The sequence below is a fragment of the Podarcis tiliguerta genome, assembly GCF_965153285.1.
Source record: "Podarcis tiliguerta genome assembly, chromosome: 11".
Lineage (NCBI taxonomy): Eukaryota > Metazoa > Chordata > Lepidosauria > Squamata > Lacertidae > Podarcis > Podarcis tiliguerta.
Genome location: NC_139544.1, coordinates 13202050 through 13218152, shown reverse-complemented (window position 1 = coordinate 13218152; position 16103 = coordinate 13202050). Strand labels below are relative to the sequence as shown.

Here is a 16103-nt window from a genome sequence, read left to right as displayed (position 1 = left end):
TATTGCAGTTTAACAAGTGTGTGGTTTCATAAACAATATCAGTCAATTACATTCATGGGGTGCCTATCCAGACCTATAACTTCTGCTACCTGCTCTCACTCACTAAACCACCTCTCAGATATTTACTTGTCTTCCTAGCCCCTAACTGTTCCTGACTCAGATTATTTCGCTACACTAACTCAACCTACCCACAGACTCTATCCCAATTCATTCCCACTCCAACCAACCACCCAACTCCCAATGAACTCCTCCCTTCGCCCCTCCCAGAGCTGGTTTTATAGTGCCTCTGACTCCACCCCACTGGGTCCTGATTGGGTAACCTGTTTAACTATTTCACCTCCAGCACTCTCATATGTTAACGTCACAACCACCCTATACCTGGTGGTCTCAGGGCGGTTCACAGAATAAAATCAAGATATAAAACCACAAAATACATAATAAAAATAAAAACAACAACCCAATAGCCCCCCCCCCAAAAAAATGTAAAAGGGCGTAGGATGTAAATCAGATCAACCCAATGCCTGGTTAAAAAGGAACGTTTCTGCCTGACTCCTAAAGGTATATAATGAAGGCAGCAGGTAAACTTCCCTGGGGAGAGAATTCCACAGATGAGGAGCTACTGCAGAGAAGGCTCCGTTCTCATGTTGCCACCCCCCGGACTTCTTGAGGAGGAGACACATGAAGAAGGGCCTCAGAAGATGATCTCAGGGTCTGGGTAGGTTCATATAGAAAGAGGCGGTCCTTGAGGTATTGCAGTCCTGAGCCGTTTAATGCTTTACAGGTCAAAACCAGCACTTTGAATTGGGCCAGGAAACTAACTGGTAGCCAGTGCAGTCGGACCAGGATCCGTGTAATATGTTCAAACCATCTTGCTCCAGGGAGCAACCTGGCCACTGAATTCTGCACTAGCCGAAGTTTCCGAACTGTCTTCAGAGGCAGCCCTTTGCACTAATCTAACCTTGAGACTACCAGAGCATAGACAACAGTAGTTCGGCTATCCCTGTCCAGATGGGGTGTAGCTGGTCCACCAGCCGAAGCCGATGGAAGGCACTCCAGGCCACTGAGGCCACCTGAACCTCGAGCGACAGCAAATCACAGCATCTCATAATTATCTGTTTTTGCAACAAGGGTCAAACAGCAGTACCTGTGAGTCGTGTTTTAACAGTTGAATTAGCTTTACTAGTGTTTAGCAAGAGAATGATGCATTGACCAATAGGAGAGATGCTTTCTTGTGTGTACAAAACCTCATTTACTATATTTGATCCAGCTACTGATTTGCACTTCTGAAAGTAACACAAAATAATAGTGTGGTGGAAAATACTCTCCCCCCCCCTACACTGAGGAAAAAGCATTGTTAAAAAGAGTGTACTTGTTTTAATGCTATTTTCCAAGAGCCAAAGCTATTTAATAATTTCTGTTTATTCGTTTCTAGGTCCAACACACAGTCCGAACCACAATTTCCAGTAAGTACTACTTGTGATTAATTTACTGGGTGCCCTAAGTATTTTGATGCAAAAGGCTCAGTCATAGAACCATTAAATGAAGATGGAAGTCATCTCATGTCTTTACTTTTCAGAACGATTGAGGAGATGCTTGGAGACAAGCAGAGCATTGTGCTTTATTTGGTTTCACTTTGACAAAATTCTTTTGCCTTGTTTCTGCAGGCAGGTTTTATGTTTTAGAAGGGCAATATATTGTGATGGTATCTGTATGGCGATAATTTCAGAACACTTAATGTTAGCAGAAAACAGCCATGCTCCCCTATAATTCTAACTTTTACCCGGTTTATTTTACTATTACCCAAAAACTCAAGTTAAATCAGATTCTGAAGATGTTATTTTTGAGTAATCATTGTAATATGAATTGGTTTGTACTTCATTTGTACTTCTTGGCCATAATTTATCTCAACTTCATATTAAATGGGAATGTTTCCCTTTCCTTTTCAAGATATCTGAATGTATTTTGCATCCATTTATATAATTGCACACATTTGCTTGTATGGTATCTCAAGGGTTGAGGAGATAAGACTGCACAGTTGGAAACTAAATTCATAATATTGTCAAGTATGAGTATTATCTCATTTATCAAAAGGGCCTGAAGGACAGCCAGAATGTATGACTCAGATTTAAGTTCTTATTTTCCACCCCAAAAGGTTCAACTTGTTTGGGGCCACATGGAGACAGAAATTTATAGGAGAACGTGTGTTTATTCTCTCAGTTACTCGCACACATATCAATAAAGAGTTGAATTGTCCATTGTTCAGCTTTTGTTTCAGGGCTGTTTCATGTTCTCCGTTTTCTACTCAGGATTTTATTTCTTTGTATAAAGCACCCATATATGTTCAGTTATTTCACACTCACATGTTTATTAGAGATGACTGGGAACTATTGAGTTGTACTGTGGAAAAAAGTTGAGTGAATTTGGATTTGAATACCCACAAAACTCCTAATACCCATCCCAGAATCTCAGACTCTAGAAATCCTGCTCCAATTGTGCATTTAATAGTTTTCCCGACCATATGCCAGTGGCACATTCGTGCCACTACAAAAACAACCACAGAGCCTAGGTCTTGCCGATCAGGAGGTTGGTGGTTCGAATCCCCGCGACAGGTTGAGCTCCCGTTGCTTGGTCCCTGCTCCTGTCAACCTAGCAGTACAGAAGCACGTCAAAGTGCAAGTAGATAAATAGGTACCGCTCCAGCGGGAAAGTAAACGGCGTTTCCTTGTGCTGCTCTGGTTCGCCAGAGGTGGGTTAGTCATGCTGGCCACATGACCCGGAAGCTGTACGCCGGCTCCCTCGACCAATAAAGTGAGATGAGCGCCGCAACGCCAGAGTCGGCCACGACTGGACCTTTAGATATCAATAAATATAGTAGGAAGGAAGGAAGGAAGGAAGGAAGGAAGGAAGGAAGGAAGAATTCTGAAAGCTGGAATTCTGAACAGGAGTGCTCTGCTCAGCAATGCTTTGTCTTGTTTATTCCAGTGAATGTTTATAATCCCTTCTGGTCTTTTTCAATGAAGTATTGATTTGACTTTATTTGAATTATATTTTGACTTAAAAAAACAACAACACACAATGCATCTTTCAGTTTAGATCCCCCCCCCCAAGCTGTATGGTGGAACCTCTACCTGCGACCATAATCCATTCCAGAGGTCTGTCCGGAGGTCAAAATGGGTCGCTGGGAGAGGTACAATTGTGCGCAGGCACAGGCAGCAATTGCCCACTTCTGTGCATGTGCGAACGGCAATCGCCTCTGCTGCACATGCGCGAATGACGGCAAACCCACCAGTTACTTCTGGGTTTGCCGCGGACGTTAGGTGAAATGGACTCAAGTGGAGGTGGCCATAAGAAGAGATTTGACTGTATCTATCCTCATGTCACACCATAATATTCCTAGGGCCTCCCCCCAGTTGCCTCTACTATGGTATTCATTACAGTTGCCAATAGAAATGAGCTTAAAGCTGATCCATAGTTTAATCTACTCTCATAAGGAATCAACGTCTGCAGCCACATCTGCTTTTCACTACTGTATTGCTATCCTCGCACATGTCTACAATAGACTGATTATATGTCTCCAGCAGACTCTGTGGCCAGAGGCACCATTATTTCAATAATACAAGAACACTGCCTTACCTCTTTTGCCAGTAGTTAATTGCATTTCTTTTTGGAAGGATTTGTTGTTCTCGGGTAGCTTAAAAGGATGCTAAAAGTAGCTCAACTATGGGGAAGTAGAAGATATGAATGTACTGGCCTATGCAGGGGTAGACAACATGTGGCTCTCCAGATGTTGGACTCCAAATCCCATCAACATGTCCAGTGATGATGAGAGATGTAAGTGCAACAACATCTGAGAGCACCATGTTGGCTCCCCCCCATACCGATTCACATTGGATCTGAAAATTGTAAAGATTCTATTCTATTATTCTATTCTATTCTATTCTATTCTATTCTATTCTATTCTAGCCATTGACGGTTTCCAATGTGTAATTGTTTTAATTAGCCATTTTATTGCAGTATACTGTATGCTGTGAAACAGCATGATGACCATTATTTGCAAACTTCTGCAAAAGCAAAAAATTGTCCAGTAGCACCTTAGAGACCAACTAAGTTTGTTCTGGGTATAAGTTTTGTGTGCATGCACACTTCGATGCAGGTGGTGCTATGGTCTAAACCACAGAGCCTAGGGCTTGCCGATAAGAAGGTCAGCAGTTTGAATCCCTGCGACGGGGTGGGCTCCCGTTGCTCGGTCGCTGCTCCTGCCAACCTAGCAGTTCGAAAGCACGTCAAAAGTAGATAAATAGGTACCGCTCCGGTGGGAAGGTAAACGGCGTTTCCGTGCGCTGCTCTGGTTCGCCAGAAGCGGCTTAGTCATGCTGGCCACATAACCCGGAAGCTGTACGCTGGCTCACTCGGCCAATAAAGCGAGATGAGCACCACAACCCCAGAGTTGTTCACGACTGGACTTAACGGTCAGGGGTCCTTTTACCTTTAAGGTGCTACTGGACAATTTTTTTTATTCATTTCGACTATGTCAGACCAACATGGCTGCCTACCCCAGAGGACAGGATCGCACTTCAAAACGACCTTGACAGGGCCAAAACAAACAAGATGAATTTTAACAGGGAGAAATTAAAGTATTGCACTTGGGCAAAAAAAAAAGAGAGGCACAAATACAAGATGGGTGACACCTGGCTTGAGAGCAGTACATGTGAAAAGGATCTAGGAGTCTTGGTTGACCACAAACTTGACATGAGCCAACAGTGTGACGCAGCAGCTAAAAAAGCCAATGCAATTCTGGGCTGCATCAATAGGAGTATAGCATCTAGATCAAGGAAAGTAATAGTGCCACTGTATTCTGCTCTGGTCAGACCTCACCTGGAGTACTGTGTCCAGTTCTGGGCACCACAGTTCAAGAAGGACACTGACAAACTGGAACGTGTCCAGAGGAGGGCAACCAAAATGGTCAAAGGCCTGGAAACGATGCCTTATGAGGAACGGCTAAGGGAGCTGGGCATGTTTAGCCTGGAGAAGAGGAGGTTAAGGGGCGATATGATAGCCATGTTCAAATATATAAAAGGATGTCACATAGAGGAAGGAGAAAGGTTGTTTTCTGCTGCTCCAGAGATGTGGACACGGAGCAATGGATCCAAACTACAAGAAAGAAGATTCCACCTAAGCATTAGGAAGAACTTCCTGACAGTAAGAGCTGTTCGACAGTGGAATTTGCTGCCAAGGAGTGTGGTGGAGTCTCCTTCTTTGGAGGTCTTTAAGCAGAGGCTTGACAACCATATGTCAGGAGTGCTCTGATGGTGTTTCCTGCTTGGCAGGGGGTTGGACTCGATGGCCCTTGTGATCTCTTCCAACTCTATGATTCTATGATTCTACCTGAATCTAGCATTTTGCAAAAGCAGTATCAGTCCACAATTGGCAACTTGGCCACTGCAGATTGAGAGGCCTGCAAAGAAAGAAACACCAAACTAAAGGAGTACAACAGAGGCAAGGTTTAAGTGAACTGAATTTCAGATAGCAATGGCTTTTCTTCAATATATAGCAACCTTAATGCCGGTTCATGTGTGGTCAGCTTCTATGTTCTAGAGCAGCTTTCCCAAACTTGGGTGTCCAGATGTTGTTCGCCTGTATTCCCCCTAACCCCCAACCATGCTGGCTGAGTGTGATGGGGGGGGGGAGCGTTTGCCTTGCGCTTCAAGTCTTCTATGTACTTCGCATCACGTCTGGCTAGCGCACCCCTTTTCCAATGTTTCCTGTTCCATCCTGTCCAAAAAATGACTGACACCACTACAGCCCACTCATGACTGTTTCAGGAGACTTGTTCTTTCCAGAACAGAGGTGAAATCCACCCAATTTGCCTTCCTTATTCTCTCTGGCGTTGGTTGTTGCTGCAACCTCCGTACTATCAGGCAAGAGCAGTCGATGCCGATCATATTTGGTGTGATTTTGGGGTGTAGGCAGCAAGAAGCAGACTGCTTTCATTGCAAGGTGCTTGGGGCAGAAAGGGGGTTAGGAAGAGATGCTGCAGCAATGTTTCTCCATAGAGTTTGTCCAAACTGGGGGCCCCTAAGAAGTCGGACGAGAGACGAAGAACAAGAGCAGCTTTTATCTGCCTGCAGTGATAAGGAATAGACATAAAAGAAGCAGAAAAATCCCTGCAGAGAATCACCAGTTACTTATATTACACATAATATATACCAGCATCTGTCGTACTTCAGTTCTGAGTAAAAGAAGCCTTCTTTATAGCATGATTTTATGTTCTCAATGTAGATTAGGCTATGTGCCTACCTATTCTCTTGCTACTGAAGACAATATAGTTATTATGTTTATATGCCCTCTGGCTCAATCACATGACAGCCTGTGTATAATAGATATCTTAGGCAGTTAACATGCACCGGGGTTCTGTCTGCATTTATGCTTGCATTTAGCTTGTTTGATTTGTAAAGAAAGGCTCCTTTGTTATACAGGTATCTTTCAAACCTTTGTCTGGGTGGTGTCAGTATGCTACAAGCCTAATTTCACTAACCCATGAATCTAATGGCACTGAGGAAATTATCTCTAGTAAATCTTCAAATATTGCTTTGACGTGGAATCTACAGATTTGAGTTTTAATGAGTGAAACAAAATCTCAGGGTCACTTAAAAAGTCAGCAGCACGTTTTATTCATTAGTCACTAATTCATTAATTGGGCATCACCTTTCCTAAATGCATTTATTGGTTCTAATGAATTGAGTAATGGTGCTGTTGAACGATGGCTTAGGGATAGGTGCTGTTGATTTTAAGGACCATCGCTCTCTGTGTGTTTTTGCCTACTCACGAGAAGAGCAATTTCACTGCTGTAACTGACCGACACCAGGATATATGCTATCCACACACACAAAACAACGGGTGAATGACTACTGCTAATTATGTAATAAGCACTGTCTCTGTACTTTCTGCATTTTGTTTCCATCTAAGCTCCCCCAGGCATGTAATCCAGGACAATGCTTCATTCATCTGATGAAGTGGCCTGTAGTCCTCAAAGCTTTGCCATAATAAATTTAAGGCACCACAAGACTTATTATTGTTTTTGTGCAAGGAGTCCTCTGGAAGATAAAATATATTTTTTCTTTAATAGGTACTGTATTTCAAATATAATTGCCCAAAAGACGCACCTTTTGAACTAACTGCTGCCTTTTTTTGTTGAGTATTGCTTGTATGACTTGTTTCCAAGAACATTATCTTCCGCCTGGGCAGTGGGACTTCCTTTCCCATTACCTCCATGCCTGATCTGCTCCAGAGAGTTGGGAAAATTGCCAGCACAGATTCCCCCCCCCCCATACTTCTATACCAAATCTCTTAAGGAGTGTACATTATACATGGATGAGGGCATGGGAAGAAGAAGATGCATTGTACAGGCAGAGGTCCTTGTGCTAAGTGGACAGGTTTGTTGGATGCATCCATATGAATTTTCTTGGGTTAAGGAAACATACGTATTTTTAAGCTTTTATATCCCGTTTTACATAGCAGAAAGCTTTGGTAATGGACGGTCAAAAATCTAGATTATTGGCCTGGTTTGCAGGCAAATAAGGGACGTGGGTGGCGCTGTGGGTTAAACCACAGAGCCTAGGACTTGCCGATCAGAAGGTCGGTGGTTCCAATCCCCGTAACGGGGTGAGCTCCCATTTCTTGGTCCCTGCTCCTGCCAACCTAGCAGTTCGAAAGCATGTCAAAGTGCAAGTAGATAAATAGGTACCGCTCCGGGGGGAAGGTAAACGGCATTTCCGTGCGCTGCTCTGGTTCACCAGAAGCGGCTTAGTCATGCTGGCCACATGACCTGGAAGCTGTACACCGGCTCCCTTGGCCAATAAAGCGAGATGAGTGCCGCAACCCCAGAGCCGGTCACGACTGGACCTAATGGTCAGGGGTCCCTTTACCTTTACCTTTGCAGGCAAATCATACTGGATCGCCAGGAACAGGTGTTTGGCTTGTTTGCTCCTTCTTGCTCCCCTTACACACTCAAATATTTGGAGCTTCCAGTTTTTACTTGATTTACTTTCTGTGCTTAGTAACAGTGTTCAAAATGGGCAAACCATGGTTAGCCCCCAAACCACGGTTTGCCTTCAAAGCAGAATCCTTTGTACCCTGCAGTGTTCAGAACTCCCATTATTCTAGATACATTTTGCAACAGGGAATTTTATTGGTGTAAGCAGTTTCTGAGCTTTGGCTGCAGTACGGCGCCTAAGATTTCAGATTAACAATGCAGTGTGGAGGGAAAGGAGAGACCCACTGAAGAATATTAGGGGGGTGGGCAGGAGAAGGAGTAGACCATGTGAAAAATGAACATAATATTTTAGCTGCAGTTCATTCATTTTCAGTTTTGTATTCTCGTTATAAGAAAGCACGCCGAGACTGTCCGTTGTTGCACCCATAACCTCGGTTTAAGGTGCCATTTAGCTCCTAGCGTTCACATCTCAGTTTCTAACACTGTGTGACGGGGGCTGGTGATCACATGCTTGATTGCTATTCCATGTTTAAAAAGAGAACCCCAGATCCTTCTTGTAGAAAGCTAGCACTTTAGGGAGAAGTTCCGGTTTGAACTCTGCCTGTTAGCTTTCCATAGACAGCTATTTACAGGGAAGCTTTCAAGCATGCATGCTGAAGTGGTCCTGGGAGTACATTAAGTTCAGTGGCGTAGCGTGGGGGGTGTAGGGGGGGCCGGCCGCACCAGGAGCAACATCGGGGGGGGGGGGGGCGTGCTCGCACTCGCAGCTCTCTGCCCCTACCTGGCTCACTCACTCTCTCTCACTGCAGTGCTGGCTGTGCGAATCCGATCTGAGCCGCCGGGTCGCTGCCCACTGTGGAGGGGAGGGTGCCAGGCGTGCGGTGCGGTGCGGAGAGAGAGAGAGGGACTATCTGGGGGAGGGACAGTGCAGCGGGGGGGGGGCAAATTACTTGCCTTGCCCCAGGTGCTGACAACCCACGCTACGCCACTGATTAAGTTTATACTTTCAAAATGATATAATGTGTGAAGCACCCCCTCAGTGTCTATTCAAAGTTGGTCTGTGCTGCTGCAGTTACTGATAAGGGTAGTTTCACAAATGGATCCCCCCCCCCCTTGGATTTCCCATATCCTGTAACATGAATGTAAAGCTTGAATTATCCTCAGTTTTGACTTTCAAATGACTCTTTATCTGGGTTCAGAACATATATCAGGCTGAGAAGAAACATATTTCAGGCTAAAAGGCACTGATAGCATCCTTTTTGGTAATTCCTTTAGAGCTGTATTTCTGGGTAATTGTATTCTGTTCTTCCTTTAAATTAAGAGGATAAGATTAATGCCCCGGACCTCTGGATCTCAAGAGCAAAATCCTAATCCATAAAGGAAAGGTGGTATCTACATGTACATTGGAGACATTTCAGCTTTACTCAAGCCCAGCCTTCCCCAAACTGGTGTTCTGCAGATGCTGTTGGACTACCTGCTCCCATCATCCCTACCACTTGGTCATGCTGGCTGGGGCTGATGGGAGTTGTAGTCTCAATTAGCTGGAGGGTGCTAGATTGGAAATGGCTGTTCCAGCCCCATTGAGGCATTCTGTCCACATGGGACGCGGGTGGCGCTGTGGTCTAAAACACTCCCAGTCACCATCTAGCTGCCACATTCTTGATTAGTTGTAGTTTCTGGGTCACCTTCAAAGGTAGCCCCACATAGAGCACATTGCAGTAGTCCAAGCAGGAGATAACTAGAGCATGCACCACTCTGGTGAGACAGTCCACAGGCAGATAGGGTCTTAGCCTGCGCACCAGATGGAGCTGGTAGACAGTTACCCTGGATACAGAATTGACTTGTGCCTCCTTGGACAGCTGTGAGTCTAAAATGACTCCCAGGCTGCACATCTGGTCCTTCAGGGGGCACAGTTACCCCATTCAGGACCAGGGAGTCCCCCACACCCACCCGCCCCCTGTCCCCCCAAAAGAGTACTTCTGTCTTATCAGGATTCAGCCTCAATCTGTTAGCTGCCATCCATCCTCCAACTGCCTCCAGGCACTCACACAGGACCTTCACCGCCTTCACTGGGTTTGATTTAAAAGAGAGGTAGAGCTGGGTATTATCTCTAGATTTAAAAGAGAGGTAGAGCTGGGTATCATCATCACTGATGAACACCCAGCCCAAACCCCCTGATGATCTCTCCCAGCGGCGTCATGTAGATGTTGCTGAACACAAAGCACTCGTTTGAATTCTTGTCATTACCGAGACAAAATTAAAATGATCTTCTAGGTGGCCCCTTAAGCCATGTTTTGGCTCCGAAGATGTGAAAGGTCTAGATTTCATTTCATGTTTAACCTCAGTCAAATTGGCAATCTCTGGTTTGAAACTGAGTCACTACCGTGTGGTTAAGTGAAAAGTACATGAACTCTTTGTGAACTGGTAATGAGGCTGTTCCTGTTTTGTTACATCGGTTCCCCTTTCTGTTTAGCGCCACACTCTGTGATGACTTTAGTTATTGTAAAGTGTATTGAATGCCAGTCAGGGAGAGGAGAAATTGCCCTAATTGGTGCTTCTGCTGAGGTTTTGTTGGGAAACAATAACTCCACGTGTGTAGAAAGGGCTTCGTTTTCAAAAAAATATCCCATCCTACATAAATACATTATATTAAATTATAGATGTCTGTGCTCAACATTTCCTACATCCATTTTGTTCCTTGATCATTTTCTATGAACTTGGCTGACCTAAAGCTTGCAAATACCATTGTGCTGTTCTTGGCCATAATTGCAGCAATAATTACAACAATGCAGCTGCCTAATTGCCACAACAAACCGTACATTTATTAGAGCCCATCTTTGACCTTCTCTGCAAAGTTAACACATTCATTTTAAGAAATCAAGTCGGTGCAGGACTCTGACAGAAGCTGAAAGTCTTCATACTATCCCTGCTGGGCTGCATCTCTTTGGTGAGAAGGACAAATGTTGATGCTCTGGCTTAAGAATAGGAGACATTCCGTCTGGCTTAGCCAAGCAATTGCTGACTAAAATAGCAGGGGAAATGCGGTAGTGACCAAATCAGGCACCCCCAACCTGCAGCCCTCCAGATGTTTTGGCCTACAACTCCCATGATCTCTAGCTAACAGGACCAGTGGTCAGGGATGATGGGAATTGTAGTCCAAAATATCTGGAGGGCCAAAGGAGTGAAGCTACAGGGAACCAGACAGAGGTGACACCCACCCTGTGGAATGCCCTCCCATCAGGTGTCAAAGAAATAAACAACTACAGTGGTACCTCGGGTTTACTTAATTTGTTCTGGAGCTCCGTACTTAACCTGAAACTGTTCTTAACCTGAAGCACCACTTTAGCTAATGGGGCCTCCTGCTGCCACTGTGCCGCCGGAGCACGATTTCTGTTCTCATCCTGAAGCAAAGTTCTTAACCTGAAGCACTATTTCTGGGTTAGCAGAGTCTGTAACCTGAAGCGTATGTAACCCGCGGTACCACTGTATCTGACTTTCAGAAGACATCTGAAGGCAGCCCTGTTTAGGGAAGTTTTTAATGTTTGATGTTTTATTGTGTTTTTAATATTCTATTGGGAGCCGCCCAGAGTGGCTGGGGAAACACAGCCAAATGGGTGGGGTATTATTATTATTATTATTATTATTATTTATTATTATCTTTCAGAGTCTTAGTAACTGGCCATCCCTAGCTTTAAAAGGAATGGCTTTTTCATTCCTTCGACATATGCATTAGGTTCCTTAGAAGAAGAAAAGAATTTGGCATTAAATCTATAGGAGGGGGTGGGAGAGAAGGACGTTTAAGCCCTGATTTCATTCTGTTTATCTAAGCCATAGTTCAGAATTATGCCATATTTTAATTAAATCTTGGCAAGGCCTCTTTTGCTATTCGCTTGCAGGAAATGAAGAATTGCAGGAGGAGGCAGGAGAAGAGAAACAACTGCTTGCCTAATTGCATCGCATGCCGTTAAATGCCAGCAATGTATTATGAGGTGTAACATGATACACATTGCGGTCTCAGTTGGACAGCCTTTTAATAGAATAACCTGCCACATCCCATTATCATTAGCATAGGATTTCTAAGATAATTCTTGTTTTCACTTTTAAAAGGTCCCCCCTTTCCTTCCTTGAATTAATACGTTCATTGATGCCTTTCTTGTTTCCAGAAACATTGTCTGGTGAAAACTTGAGAGGTGAGAGACCAGTATCTGGAGGAATGTAAAATGTCAGATTTAACATTGCTGCTGTTGAAGGACATATTTCTTTAAAATTCATCAGGGACAGGCAGACATCTGCAGATGTACTTACAGGCTCCCCAATTTGTCTTTTGCAGGGAAGATTACCACGAAGATGGGTTTTGCCAGCCTTACAGGGGAATTGCTTGCGCCCGCATCATTGGAAATAGGACCATTTATGTGGATTCCCTCCAGATGCAAGGGGAAATTGAGAACCGAATCACTGGTAAGCCTGCATGCCTCTATCCTTGTCCGAAAACATTGTATTTCATGCAAAAGCCTGAAATCCAATTTTAACACTGCAATGAACTGGGTACAGTATTTTACAGCCTGCATCATAGAATGAATTGCGGCAATGTGTTTTCCCTATTACGCAGTAGCTTTTGCAGTCCTCCTGAGGTGGAATTTGAAGTGCAAGGAATCTCTCTCAGGGCTTTAATATATGTCTGGGGAAGGGTTTCCTCCCTTCACTTTAGTTCCTGCTTCGGGGCAACAAGAGTACAACTCTAGCCTGAATATAGAGCTGTCCACACAAAAAAGAAACCTCTTTTGGAAAAACCGGAGTGATTTTTTCCCCAGCTTAGGTTGGGAGGCAGTGATCCCAGGTAAAGAAGGGGATACTTCAATTTCCCTAAAGCGGACACCTTTGCCTACCTGCATGAATCATTGGATGCTATCTCATATAATGGCACCTTGATGAACATGATCTTGTACGCTTCTTATAGGGCACAGTGATTTGGAGTACAGTGGTGCCTCGCAAGACGAAATTAATTCGTTCTGCGAGTTTTTTCGTCTTGTGAATTTTTCGTATTGCGAAGCATGGTTTCCCATAGGAAATGCATTGACGGTTTCCCATAGGAATGCATTGACGGTTTTAAGAAAAAGGCGCAAGACATTTTCGTCTTGCGAAGCAAGCCCATAGGGAAATTCGTCTTGCGAAGCAACTCAAAAAACAAAAAACTCTTTCGTCTTGCGAGGCATTCATGTTGCGAGGTACCACTGTATCTGGATTAACTCTTGAGGTGGAATGATGTCTTGCGTGTTGCAGGGGGAGATTGATGAATTTCATGAGGTTTCTTTTCTGCTCACATTGTGTTATTCCGTGGCAGGGCTGGTGCCAGACTTTAGCAAGAAGGGGACGACAGAGGACGAGATGGTTGGACAGTGTTCTCGAAGCTACCAACATGAGTTTGACCAAACTGCAGGAGGCAGAGGAAGACAGGAGTGCCTGGCGTCCTCTGGTCCATGGGGTCACGAAGAGTCAGACACGACTAAACGACTAAACAACAACAACAAGCCATGGTACTGCGGAGGATCACACCCCTCCAATAACAAACAAACCACAAGGCCTCTGCCCAGTGATTTTTGCCCACCATCATGCCCTACAGGGCTCCTGGATGTCTCTTAGTGGTGGGCAGTGGTGGCACTTTTGTATTTTGAGTAGCCAAATAGCATGGTAGGGTAGCCATGGCAGATCACAGTTTAGTTCTGTTTCGTTGTTGTTGTTGTTTAGTCATGTCCGACTCTTCATGACCCCATGGACCAGAGCACGCCAGGCACTCCTGTCTTCCACTGCCTCCTGCAGTTTGGTCAAATTCATGTTAGTAGCTTTGAGAACACTGTCCAACCATCTCGTCCTCTTCTCCTTGTGCCCTCAATCTTTCCCAACATCAGGGTCTTTTCCAGGGAGTCTTCTCTTCTCATGAGGTGGCCAAAGTATTGGAGCCTCAGCTTCAGGATCTGTCCTTCCAGTGAGCAATCAGGGCTGATTTCCTTCGGAATGGATAGGTTTGATCTTCTTGCAGTCCATGGGACTCTCAAGAGTCTCCTCCAGCACCATAATTCGAAAGCATCAGTTACGATACTGTCAGGGGTTCAGGAGCAGAGTCACAGGAGAGGGAAGAAACGGAGAGCGAGGGGGAGGAGTCGGAAGGAAATGTCAGCGGCGACAGTAGTCCGAGGTCTCTGAGTCTCTCCAGTGACTCGGAGGATTCACAGAAAGGGGCCCCCATGGTCAGGGCAAGGGGGACACCTCGGGAAGAAGGGGCCAGAGGGGACTCAGAGAGTAACAGCTGGAAATCCGGACCAGCTTCCCCCCCAGAGTGCAGTAGGGGGGAGGAGTCCAAGGCATCGGGATCAGGGAGCGCGCAGGCAGAGGGAGAGCGTGAAGCAGGAGTGGCCACACCCTCGTCAGGGAGCGAGGAAACGGTCATCAGGAAAGTTAAACGCGCGCGCGCGCCAAGTTCAAATGTACAGGAGGGCGGCAAGGTGGGCAGCCCGGGTAGGGAGCCAGGTCCTAAAGCACGCCGAAGAGAGGGGGAGGAGTCAGAGGGGTCCAGCTCTGCGTCAGAAGAGTCCAGGAGGGAAGAGACCCCGGGGGGTAGTAAGACCCAGAGGAAGAGAGAGAGAAGGAGGAGGTGGAGTAAGATTAGAGTTTTAAGCTGGTGCACAGGGGGCGGAGATCCAGATAGAGCTTCGCCGGTCTAAAGCTCAGACGTAGAGCTGGGACGCTGAGATTTGTAAATGGAGACTATTCTTCAATAAAGACTTTGATACTGTACTACCGGCTAGCGTTGGTCCTTGGTGAGCTGGGACCCGGAGCCAGCTCTGACAGTAAGCTCTATCTCCATTCTTAAAGTTTTGGCACCAAGAACCTCGCCACGTGAGTTGACGCAGCGAGGGCAGAGGAGGGGTGCTTCAAGAGCTCACAGAACTCAGGCAAGATGACGACGGAAGAGCAGATATCCGCCCTGCAAGAAGCTGTGACACGACTCAGCACGGAGGTAATTGCATCCAGAAAAAGAGAGGAGGAAATGAGTAGCGCCTACCGGGATCTCCAAGTAAGATTGGACGTGATTTCCAAACAGGGGCCACCTGGATCCAAAGCAGAGGGCATTGGATTGGGAAAGAGGGGAGGCAGCCTTGTATCCCATTTTGACGGGAGTTTACAGCAGTACCCCAACTTTAGAGCAGACCTGTTGTTTGCGCTGGATCTGCTTGACAAAGACTTTAGAGATGAAAGAGAGAAAGTGGGGTTTATCCTATCCCATTTGCATGGTGAAGCCAAAACGTGGCTGAGAAATTTATGGAGGGACAATGATCCGGCGCTCCAAGACGCGAAGGCTTTCATTAAAGCTATGGACTCGTGTTTTTTATCAAAGATAGACGTTGATATTGCCAGGAGGGACATACATGGACTTAAGCAAGGCAAAGCCAGCGTGCGTCAGTACCATACGCGTTTCTTCGCACTGGTTCATGCACTGGGATGGGACAAAGCTTCTGCGCCAGTGAGAGATCTCTTTTGGGAGGGCTTGAATACAGAAGTAAAAGCCGAGATTGGAAGGGGGGAGAGGCCAAGGAGCACCCAGGAAGTGGTCCAGAGGGCTCTGGAGATCGGGGTGCATCTGGAGGAACGTCCTTGCAACAGAGAAGAAGGACGTTGGGGAAGGGCACCAGCCAGAGCACCTCCCTTCTATCCCAAAGAAGCAGCGCGTGCGCAGTCCACGCCCTCGCAGGGAGGGGGAGAGGAACCGATGGAGCTCGGAGGTGCCAGGGCTCAGTCAGCTACCAGAGCCCTGACGCCGGGAGCAGTCAAGACGAAGCCTCCTAGAGGGAACAGGAAGTGCTACATCTGCGACAGTGCTCAACACATGGCGAAAGAGTGTCCCCAGAGGCTCCACAAGCACACTGCAGCATCAGCAACAGTGACAGAAGCAACGCAGCAGGGAAACGACAGAGTCTGGCTGGAGGAAGAGGTACTGGGGTCCAGCCAGACAAATCAATGAAACAATCCCCAGGGATTTTGCAGCCCACAGACCCCCTCCCACCCAAACCAGTGGTGCAGCTTACAGCGTCTCTCCAACTGCCCAACGGAAGCA

The 16103-nt window shown here is 46.0% G+C and overlaps 1 protein-coding gene across 1 annotated transcript in view; it reads left to right on the top strand.

The window, feature by feature from the left end:
- The window catches only part of ROR2 (receptor tyrosine kinase like orphan receptor 2), a 158737-nt gene that overhangs the window by 116082 nt on the left and 26552 nt on the right, over positions 1 to 16103 (top strand). Inside the window, exons 4-5 of the mRNA XM_083403890.1 lie at positions 1433 to 1463; positions 12324 to 12451. Coding sequence (XP_083260016.1) covers positions 1433 to 1463; positions 12324 to 12451 — 159 coding nt within the window. The remainder of the gene's footprint in view (positions 1 to 1432; positions 1464 to 12323; positions 12452 to 16103) is intronic.